Source organism: Mobula hypostoma, chromosome X2 (genome assembly GCF_963921235.1).
Source record: "Mobula hypostoma chromosome X2, sMobHyp1.1, whole genome shotgun sequence".
NCBI lineage: Eukaryota > Metazoa > Chordata > Chondrichthyes > Myliobatiformes > Myliobatidae > Mobula > Mobula hypostoma.
In genome coordinates, this window is record NC_086129.1 from 41,133,544 (window position 1) to 41,142,952 (window position 9,409).

Below are 9,409 nucleotides of genomic sequence, written 5' to 3' on the forward strand. Positions count from 1 at the left end.
TGTTGCTGACTTCATGTACGTAATGACATTTATTGTTTTGTGGCACCAGTCCAGTGCAAGACATTAGAAAAACAAACTACAATAAAAATAAAAAAGATAATTAGTACAAAAGAGGAATTGTGAGGTAGTGTTCATGGACCATTCAGAAATCTGATGGTTGTGGGGAAGAAGTTGTTCCTAAAACAACGAGTGTCTGTCTTTGGGCTCCTGTACCTCCTCTCTGGTAGTAACAAGAGGAGGGCATGTCCTGGGTGGTGGAAGTTCTTGATGACAGCTGCAACCTTCTGGAGGCACATTTAGAAGATGTCCGCAGTGGTGGGGAGGCTCGTGCCCGTAACGGAGCTGGCCGATTTTCAAAAGCTGACTAACTGTTGTCTGGAGAATAATTGCATGTCCTCATCGAGAAAGTAATCTCAGATTTTTTTTCCAGGACTATAAACTTGTGATCTTTGTTTAACCCTCAGGCTTTGTCACAACGTGTTGTCGGAGGCTGCGATTAACAGTATTGGAACTTCCATCACTCAGAATCGTTCTATTTCCCATTTGTCTTTGTTTCATACGTCACTTGCTGATGACGGTCTGAGAATCCTTATGCCGTACATCAGGGGTAACACAAACCTAAAGGAGATTAACCTCGGCAATAATCTCATCACTGATGATGGTGCAGTGGCCCTTGTGGAGATGGTCAAAGAACACCCAACGCTGGAAAAAGTTCAGTGAGTAGTGTCAATGTTTGCAAATTGGCTGATGCCATTTATCTTCATAGAATCCAAGAATAAAGCAGTTGAGAAGGGGGGCTTTGGGCCTGGCGTGCCTCTACCAGCTCCTTAATAGGTCCATCAAATTGGTCCTGCTCAATATTTAAGATATTTTTATTTACTTATTAAATACCCCCCCAAAACCCTGTAATTTACTTTTCCCTATTAAATTGGTTTTCACGACCCTTTCAAACAACCCATCCCAGATCACGGCAGCTCATTGTGTGATTCTTTTGTTCTGCATCTCTCCCTATGAATTTTTTTTTGCCAGCCTTCATTAATCTGGCCTCTGGTTATCAATCCTTCTGCTACTGAAACCTCTTCCGAAGTCTCCTTACAATCTCTCTGGTCTAAAGAGCAACCACTGCATCACCGCCCTCTGGTTCCTCTCCTCCGTCCCTTTCTCCCATGGTCCACTGTCCACTCTCCTATCTGATTCCTCCTTTCTTCAGTCCTTTCCCTTTTCCATCTATCACCTCCCAGCTTCTGACTTCATCCCATCCACCTTCCCCCTCAGCTGGCTTAACCTATCCGCTACCAGTTTGTACTACTACTTCTCCACCCACATTCTTACTCTGGCTTCTTCCCCCTTCCTTTCCAGTCCTGATGAAGGGTTTCAGCCCAAAATGTCAGGCAGCATCGATGGAGAGAGGAATAAGCAGTTGACATTTTAGGCCAAGACCCCTCATTGCTTTGTGTGTCTTGTTCGCTTGTGTTCATTCCTTTGACAGATCATAAAGTGTCATTACCATGTGACATCTAACCATTATGTTGTAGCTGAGCATAACTTCATTGCTTTTGTACACTGTTTTCTCTTTTAGTAACACTAAGGATCCTAGAAGCAGGGACTGGGCCCATCTTTTCACTACACCTTCAGTCTTATCAACTCACCCTCGCACTATGTTCCAACGCGCCCCCCCCCCATCTCCACACTACGTCCCTCAACTCCATTGTCCCACCATCTCAAACCCCATGTTGATTCATTTTCACACCTTGTCCCTCATTGTCCTCAATCTTTTTTAATCTTTACTCAGTTTCAACTTATTCATGGACTGTGAATGTCCTTTAGGTGAATAAGTTCTGTGCCTTGCTATCTTACTTTCCCAGTTTAATGTTTCCAGGGTGTTTAACATTGTGGTACTGTAAGAGCAGACTGTAGAGATTCAAGAAGGCAACTCACTATCACCTTCTTGAAGGCAATTTGAGAGTAGGCAATAGTTTCTAGTCAGTGAGTTTTTTTCATGTTATCAGTTCTGTACCAGTGATGACTGTAAACCACAAGACATAGCAACAGAATTAAGCCATTCGTCCCATCAAGTCTGCTGTGCCATTCAGACCCTCTCTCTCAGCCCCATTCTCCAGCCTTTTCCCTGTAACCTTTAATGCTCTTAGTAATTAAGAATCTATCAACCTCCACTTTAAGTATACCCAATGACTTGGTCTTCATGGCCATCTGTAGCAATAAATTCCACACATTCACCACTCTCTGGCTAAAGAAATCCCTTCTCATCTCTGTTCTAAATGGATGTCCCTCTATTCTGAGGCTGTGCCCTCTGGTCCTAGACTCCTCCCCCTCCCCCCCCCACACTATTGGAAACATCCTCTCCACATCCACTCTATCCAGGCCTTTCAATATTCAAGAGATTTCATTGAGATCCCCCTTCATTCTTCTCAACTCCAGCGAGTACAACCCCAGAGCCATTATATGTTAACCCTTATGTTCCCAGGATCACAAGTCTGAATTCTTGTGTATTCTGTGTCCTCTGTGAACAGTGTTGTTATTTCATTGGTAAATGCTACGTCTTTGCAGTTACAATGCCCCGTGGTATAAGTGTCAAAGAGTTGGGATTTTGCCCACCATTTCATTCATGCCCCAGCATAGCCCATGATGAACTATTTAAACAGCCATACAATCCTCAACTATTCAAATTCCTTCACACTTTCCAATTGTGGCATCAGAACAGAAATCCAAATTTTCATTGTTCCACCATGAGTACTCATGCCTTCTGATCCCTACAAAATACTGCCAACCTTTTAACCTACTCTGGAGATTTTATTTCAGGTCCTCCAGCCTTGCTCTTCGACATCTATTTAACATTTTCTCATTCTCCAATATATTCATCTAATATATTAATTATCAAGCTGAACACACACAAAAGATGGGTGCCCAATGATATTCCTCCAAGGTTTTCCTCAGCAAAGTCCAAGGAACTTAATCTAATCCTCAGAGATTTCAAACTAATCTTGGAGAGTGGAACCTTGTGGTATGGAAGTCCTTTTCTGCATTTCAAAGAATTGTAAAAACTATATACATACCTTACTTTCTATTCTTTAATTTTGATGAAACATCAAATAATTCATATGCTGTCCTGTTGAAAGTCGAACCACCCTTTGATCTTAAGATGATTTAATTATCAAACTCAGCTTTTCACACGAAGGGTCAGGACATTGAGAGATATCCTCTAACAAGGTTGAAACTGATAGTGCAAAGAAGGGTACTGTGCTGTAATGTTCTACGTTAAAGATATGCCCAACTTCCCTGCTCCTTTAAAATGACCACCAGAACATTTGCCCTTGGATTTGATCATCTGCTGTAAAGCCACATGTATCTCTGTTTTCTTCCTTGGTGTGATTTTCTGTGTTCCATGCTTTCCTCTTGCTGCAATCAGGAAGGAGGTACAAGAGCCTTGGGTAGCACACCACCAGATTCAGGAACAGTTATTAGTCTACAACCATCAGGCTCCTGAACCGGTGGGGACAATGTTACTCCCCACGACACTGAACTGATTCCACAACCTATGGACTCACTTTCAAGGATCTTACAGCTCGTGTTCTCAGTATGATTTATTTATTATTATTATTCGGTTTTTAAAAATATTTGTAAATCCTGTCTTTTATACATTGATTGTATGTCGGTCTTTGTTTCTGTTGTATTGCATTTCTTTATCATACTGTGAATGCCTGCAAGAAAATGAATCTCAGAGTAGTATAATGTGAAATATATGTGCTTTGATAATAAATTTGCTTTGAATTTCAGAGAGTCAGTACCTCATCAGCCTTTTGTTTTCTACAGCCTTTACTTAAATGAGCTCAGCGTCTGTGAAAAGGAGAAGCTACAGGCGCTCAGACAGGACCCAGAAGGAGTGAACGTCCTGGTGTCCATCACAGAAAGGTCAAGTGATTCCATGCCCTGGACACTGACCCTGAAGAACATTGCGCGGAACGCAGTAAACCTGGATAAGCAGAGCGCCGAGGAATTCCTGCAGCTCCTGCGGGACGACCTGAGCTTCAGCTGGCAGCAGACAAGGAACCCGTGGAAAAAGATGAAACTCCTGCAGGTTCAAAACCAGTTTGAGTACTTGCAGCAACAAGTCCAGCAGCGGAAGAAATAGTTGTGGTCTGACAAGCTCTCTCTGCTGTGGGATTTTAGAGGGATGGGATTTCATTCTGGTGACAATCTATCTGCCATCTGTAATTGTGCCTTTCTTACCAGGGTGTATAGCTGCTGTCCATTATGATATTTACACTCTCTAAAATTATTCTGAAATCTCTGGGCATTGGATTATGTTCCTTGGACATTGCACTATTATTTCAAGATTTGCACTATGACTTCTTGTAGCACTTAGTATTTGGTTAACAACAGCCAGTAATGCTTCAAATCTTTAACACAACTTTCGGGCTGAGACCCTTCATCAGAACTTTAAATCTACTGCTTACAACAAGTGGGAAAACAATAACCATGGAAGTGGCCAATAATGTCCCCAGGAGCTAGAAGGTTATCAACAAAAAAAACAAATACTTGAATTTTGAAAGAAAATGTGCTCTGTCGACTTGCATGCATTTGATTATCACCCCTTTCCTCAGCATTTGTACACAAAAACAGAAAGTAAAATTTCTTCAGGCCTTTGATGGAATGAATGTTCCTGCAGAGAGTGGAACTTGAATACAGATGAAGCGCTTGGAGAAAGAGCCAGAGGCTGGTTGGGGTCAGGAATAGGCGGGGTTTGTGGATGGAAAGGGAGTGAAGTTTTAAATATAGAGGGTTATTGTATGAGGAAATGCACTGCCTAACGAAGAACATTAAATGGAAGATTTATTAGGGAGGGTGGATTAGGTATGGATGAAGAATTGTAGATTTTTTTAAATCTCCATACCTCTATTTATTGCTGATAATCAGTACTTTATGGACATTAATGGGGGACTTGATTTGAGTTTTTCCATGTATGATTGGAGACCCTTCAGACTCTTTGCTGTGAAGCACTTTGGAGCATTTAAAATTTATGCTAAGATTCCATGCAGAATCAGGTTTATTATCACTGACCTATGTCATGAAATTTCTTGATTTGTGGCAACAGTATAGAGCAATACCAAAAAAAAACTAGAAATTACAATAAGAAATGTGTGTGTGTGTGTGTAAAAAGAGAGCAGAAGTACTGCAGAAGTTCAAGGGTTCCTGTGCTGGCTGTTCTATATTCTATATAATGGATAGGGAAAATTTCCTTTGTAATGAAAAGTATATTCTGTAAAGACATTGTAGTGTGATTTTTAATTAAAAGCAATGAAAATATGTGAAAGTAACTAGAACTAGTCTGGTATGTTTTGTTTGGTACGATATTACGAAAAGCTTGTTAACTTCTGCCCTTACTGATTTTTGGTTTAATTGCAATCATGAGACAGCGTTCAGGGACAATGGCTTTTCATTTAAAGGCTCGACTCCTCTCGAATCTGATATGAAATGGATCGCTTTCAAGATTCAAGATTTTAAAAACTTTATTGTCATTCTAACCGTACATCAGCTCTGGAGGGCAGAATGGGACAGCGTTTCTCAGGGGCAGTGCAATCATAACATAACAAATGCAAGACTAAATAATAAACATAACAATAAATAGTAAAACACAACAGCCACATGTAAGTTAAAATCAAGTTATACGTGTCCAGTGCAAGTTAAAAGTGTCCAAAGCAGAGTCAGGTAGAGCAGCTATTTAGCAGTCTGACTGCCTGTGGGAGGAAGCTGTTTAGTAGCCTTGTGGTTTTAGTTTTGATGCTCCTGTAACGTTGCCTGGTGGCAGAAGAACAAACAGTTCATGGAGAGGGTGTGAGGGGTCTTTAATGATGTACCGTGTCTTCTGGAGGCATCGACTCTGGAAGAGGTCTTGGACAGAAGGTAGGGAGACCCCAATAACCTTCTCTGCTCCCCTAACCACCCTCTGCAAGGCTTTTTTGTCAACAGCACTGCAGCTGGAGTACCAGGTTGTGACGCAAAAGGTCAGCACACTCTCAAACACGCCTCTGTAGAATGTGGTTAAGATGTTAGCGGGGAGTGATGCTTGTTTAAGCTTCCTCAGAAAGTACAATCTCTGCTGGGCCCGTTTCACAATCCCAGTGGTGTTCCTGGACCAGGTGAGATTGTCCGAGATCTGCACCCCAAGGAACTTGATGTTTTCCACTCTCTCCACTGTGGAGCTGCTGATGCTGAGGGGTGTGTGCTCAGGCTGAGACGGTCTGAAATCGACGATCATCTCCTTGGTTTTGGTGACATTAAGCATCAAGTTGTGATCCCTGCACCAGCTCTCTAGGTGTCTGACCTCCTCCCTGTACATTGTTTCATCATTTTTGCTGATGAGCCCCACCACTGTGGTATCGTCAGCAAATTTAATGATCAGGTTCTCCTTGAATCTGGCTGCACAGTCATGTGTTAGCAGTGTAAACAGCAATGGGCTAAGCACACAGCCTTGTGGAGATCCAGTGCTCAGTGTGATGGAGTCAGAGATGTTCCTGCCAACACTGACTGACTGTGGTCTCTCTGTCAAGAAATCCAGAATCCAGCGACACATGGCAGTGCTAAGGCCAAACAGCGACAGTTTCTCCACTAGTCTCTGTGGGATGATGGTATTGAACGCTGAACTGAAATCAATGTACAGGATTCTGGCATAAGTGTCTTTGTTGTCCAAGTGAGAGAGAACTGTGTGCAGTGTGGTGGATATTGCCTCCTCCGTAGAGCGATTTGGACGATAAGCAAACTGTAGAGGATCCAGCGATGAGGGGAGGCTGGCTGTGATATGAGGTTTGACAAGCCGTTCAAAACATTTCATCACTATGGGAGTCAGGGCAATGGGACGGTAATCATTCAGACAGGCTACAACTGATTTCTTTGCTACAGGGATGATTGTGGAGGTTTTGAAGCATCTGGGGACAATAGCTTGACTAAGGGAGATGTTGAAAATGTCTGTCAGGACATCTGCTAATACATCAGCACATTCCTTGAGCACACATCCAGGGATGTTGTTGGGACCTCCCGCTTTTCGTGGGTTGACCCTGGCAATGGTCCTCCGTGTTTGCTCTGGATCAATGATTGGAGCCGGCTGGTCAGATGGTAAAAAGGGACTGGCTCTCCCCCTTGCTGTAGTGCTTGATGCTTCGAAGCGGGCAAAGAAATTGTTAAGCCTGTCTGGTAGAGAGGTGTCGCTGTCATCAGTTTTCTGCCTGAACTTGTAGTCTGTCAGAGCTTTAATTCCCTGCCACACCCGTCTGGTGTTACCTGTGTCACAGAAGTGTCCACGTATTTTGCCCGCGTAGGCCCTTTTCGCTTTCCTGATCCCTAGTGAAAGCGTAGACCTGGCTGAGCGAAGCACACTCCTGTCCCCGATCTGTAGGCTGTGTCATGGGCCTTCGGTAGTGAACGCACCGCTGTTGTCATCCATGGCTTTTTATAACCACGTGCGGTGAAGGTTTTCATCACAAGTTTTCTTAAGTTTTCAGAAGTTTCTCTTGGTCTTAGTGATGACACCAAGTCAAGAGAAGTACTCCTGTGAGTTTCTATGTTTTGGTCATCTCAGCTGCCTTATTGAATAGAACATGGTGCAGCACAGGAAAAGTCCCTTCATGAAATTGTGTTAAACTAATTAAACTAGGAAATAGTTTGGTATTGCATGCGCCAGTTGCCTACTTTCCTTGCAATTTCAGTCGATGAAATCTATAACTTTGTTTCTGCAACTCCCCCGTCTCCCACCAGCACAGATTTGTGACATTGGCTGATCAAGATGGCCATTAGCACCAGATCCCCAGCTCCCCATGGCCAGATTCAGATTCAGATTCAGATTCACATTTGCTTATCACATCCACTACATCGAACTTGCAGTGAAATGCGTCTTTTGCATCCACGGCAAACAAACCTAAGGCTGTGCTGGGGGCAGCCCGCAAGTGTCGCCACACATTCCGGCGCCAGCGTAGCATACCCATAATGTTCAGCAGAACAACACAACCAACAACAACAGCAAAGCAAGCCCCTTTCCTACCCACTCCCCCACATACACGGATAGGCCTCCACCCCAGGACAGGCTGCTTCCGGGCCTCTCGTCCTTGGCCCTGGATTCTCAGACTCACAGGCCTCGGCCTGCAACTTTGGATTGCACCCCAGGACTCACCAGTCACAGTGCTCCTCCTCCACTTTGAGGGCCAGTCAGAGGTAGAGTAGACTTTTTGCTAACCTGATTTGATTTATAATTGAGAATCATCCAAATAGCCTTTGGTACTTTTGCAATGGACAACTGAAAGCATTCAAAGAAAATGTAAGAGGAAATATCAGTTGTGTAACTGGCATCATTCTAAACTGCTGCAGGGGCAGTCTTGGATTTGACAACTGATTCAGCAATTGTACCTGAGCTGGACTTTGGTATCATTGACCTGGTTAGTTCATGGTCTGAAATCAACTTCCTTGTCTGAACTGGGCTGGTAAACTTCATTAAAAATGAAGTTTCAGATTTTAATTATATAAAGTAAAGGCATCTGTTAGTCTTGCGAGACCATGGATCTGCGCCTGGAAATTCTTCACTCTCCAGGTCACAGGCCTGGGCAAGGTTGTATGGAAGACCAGCAGTTACCCATGCTGCAAGTCTCCCTTCTCCACGACACCAGTGTTGTCCAAGGGAAGGGCATTAGGACCCATACAGCTTGGCACTAGTGTCGTCCCAGAGCAATGTGTGATTAAGTGCCTTGAACAACACGTTCCCTCGGCTGGGACTCGGACTCATGACCTTCAGGTCGCTAGTCCAATGCCTTAACCACTTGGCCACGTGCCCACCGATTAATTATGTACTGTTGGGACTTGGAGCTTTAGTCATGCAGTTTAATGTTCATGGTATGAGTTTATTCTTTAGGTTCATTAAGGTTTATTTGTTTAGCTAAGTATCTTGCGTTTAGGGTCAGTGGATCCCATCACCCCATACTTCATTTTATTTGTTTTTGAAAATCTGTGTGGGAGTCAATAATCTCCCTTCCCACATTCCTGATGTCCAGTTACAAGGTCTTGAGTTAGGCATGTAAGATTCTAAAATTTTGAGCTTTGGTTCAATCATTTATTTAAATTTCTTGTTGTTTTAGTCTGGGAGGGAAATGCCTTCAAACTTTCCATATCATTGCAGTGGTCTCTTGCTCAAGATCTCTGGTTTCTCAAACCACACACGTGGACACATTGGGTCATGGATTGAAAGTCAATGCAGCAGCAAACCCTCCTCATAACTGCTACAAACAGTGTGGATCTTGTTCAGGCTGGAAATTACCAAATGTTAATTTTCTAATTTGTCACCTTATTTGGCTTATTGGGCACATATGTTTATTTAAAAACAGAAGAGCACTGTGGACCTGGTGTCTCT

General features: G+C 43.2%; 1 protein-coding gene across 8 annotated transcripts in view; it reads left to right on the plus strand.

The window, feature by feature from the left end:
* The window catches only part of nlrx1 (NLR family member X1), a 36,193-nt gene extending 30,866 nt beyond the window's left edge, over positions 1 to 5,327 (plus strand). For all 8 annotated transcript variants that reach the window (XM_063038355.1, XM_063038360.1, XM_063038354.1 and 5 more), the window contains 2 exons: positions 465 to 716; positions 3,832 to 5,327. In XM_063038355.1, the coding sequence (XP_062894425.1) occupies positions 465 to 716; positions 3,832 to 4,150 (571 nt within the window). In that variant the 3' untranslated portion in view covers positions 4,151 to 5,327. The remainder of the gene's footprint in view (positions 1 to 464; positions 717 to 3,831) is intronic.
* The last annotated feature ends 4,082 nt before the right edge of the window (positions 5,328 to 9,409 follow it).